The sequence below is a fragment of the Arabidopsis lyrata genome (genome assembly GCF_000004255.2).
Source record: "Arabidopsis lyrata subsp. lyrata unplaced genomic scaffold ARALYscaffold_7, whole genome shotgun sequence".
NCBI classification, from domain to species: domain Eukaryota; kingdom Viridiplantae; phylum Streptophyta; class Magnoliopsida; order Brassicales; family Brassicaceae; genus Arabidopsis; species Arabidopsis lyrata.
In genome coordinates, this window is record NW_003302549.1 from 14,069,751 (window position 1) to 14,071,417 (window position 1,667).

The window sequence follows — 1,667 nt, forward strand, 5'->3', positions numbered from 1 at the left end:
TCTGCGGATTTGCGAGCCGGCCCGCGGACTACAAATATTTAATAAAAATAAATAATTAATATAAATAAATAAATATTTTTACATAATTCTAAAAATATATATGTGAAATATATGAACATATAACAAAATTTAATGTATAAAATTATAAGATTTACAAAAAAATTAATTCTAAAAGTTTTTTTTATTGAAAAATTGTTAATTTCAAATTTTAAAAAGTAATTTTATTTTTTTAATTATTTTTAAAATATTTAAAACTAAGCCCGCGGGCCGGCCCGCTAATCCGTTGGGCTTAGCGGGGCGGGCCTGGACATATTATTTTTGACCGCGGTCCTAGCGGGCCGGCCCGCCGCGATCTCATAAATTTAAATGCCCATCGCGGGCCGGCCCAAATGGACGCGGGCCGGCCCGTTTGACACCTCTACTCACATTGGTGAACATTTTAAACCTTTGTAATTTTAATTTTATGCACACATGTAATCTAGCAAATTAGGTGCATATACAGTAGTATAGCAAAACAAGCGAGATGTGATTCTCAAAAATTTCAATCAATGAAATCTGTTAAGTATTTATTTATAACAATATAATACCTCTTTTTTTACATCCAAAAAGTTATACTCAGTAAAAAAAGCATTTATTTATAACAAAATACTTTTTTTTTTTAACATATTACAATTATTCTCGTACAAAAAAAGAAGTTGTGTCCCGTCTTACCGTAGTAAATGAGTCGCGTTTTATTAATTGCCGGCTTACATAAATACTCAAATGACTCGGACGAACGCCATTGGCCAGGCAACGTGTAAAGCATCCTACGTGGCGTTTACTTCCCAACGAAGTAGCGAGTACAAAAAACCCCATTATTGTACTCGCGCGAGTAGGTCGACGAAATAAATATATCACCTTTTTGACCCCAAAAATTTCTAAATATTTCAAAATCGGCCTCTTCGTTTTCTTTCTCCTCCTTTGTTTATGTCTGTCGATTTAAAGACCCAAATCTGACTTCTCTCTCTCTCTTTTGGTCTCTGCGTTTGATTCGGGAGAAGAAAAATAAAAGCTTCAATGGAGTTAGCGTCTTTTCTTGGTAGAGCTCTGTTTGTTTCCGTCTTTCTTCTCTCCGCATGGCAAGAGTAAGCAATTTCTCTTCTTACTCGTTTTTAGATCTGCTCTTTTGACTATGTATATAGTAGGATCTGCTTTTGTATCTGAGAAAATTCAAAATCTGGGCTCTAGTTCGTGAATCTTGTTGAATCATAGCTTAGTGAGGTTTGAAGAAGAAAAAGAATAGAATGTTAGACAGTGAAAAGAATAAGTATGGATCTTGCTTGCTTTGATGGAGTTGAATTTGAATTTGATAGATTAGATATCTCTGGTTAGATTTTGTTTATGATTGGTCAATAACTCTTCGACATTGCTAGGTTTTCTTCTTTTACTCATCTCTTTCACTAATTTTGGAACTTTGGTTTTCTAAAGGTCTTTCTTTTATTGCTCATTAATTGGGTTGTCCTGAAGTTGCGAAGTTGCGAAGTTAGGTTGGTCTCTTTGGTAGTTGGTGGTTGGTTATTTAAACACATGATTCTAAAGTCTTGGAACCAAGGAAATCTTACTAGGTGCTTTCTTTTGATTGTTGTCATTCCATTGACTCAACGAATGAACTCATGTGGTCAATGTTT

The 1,667-nt window shown here is 34.5% G+C and overlaps 1 protein-coding gene across 1 annotated transcript in view; it reads left to right on the forward strand.

Annotated features, from left to right (window-relative positions):
* The first annotated feature begins 938 nt into the window (after positions 1-938).
* Positions 939-1,667, forward strand: part of LOC110226227 — a 1,967-nt gene continuing 1,238 nt past the window's right edge. Inside the window, exon 1 of the mRNA XM_021017023.1 lies at positions 939-1,124. Coding sequence (XP_020872682.1) covers positions 1,057-1,124 — 68 coding nt within the window. The 5' untranslated portion in view covers positions 939-1,056. The remainder of the gene's footprint in view (positions 1,125-1,667) is intronic.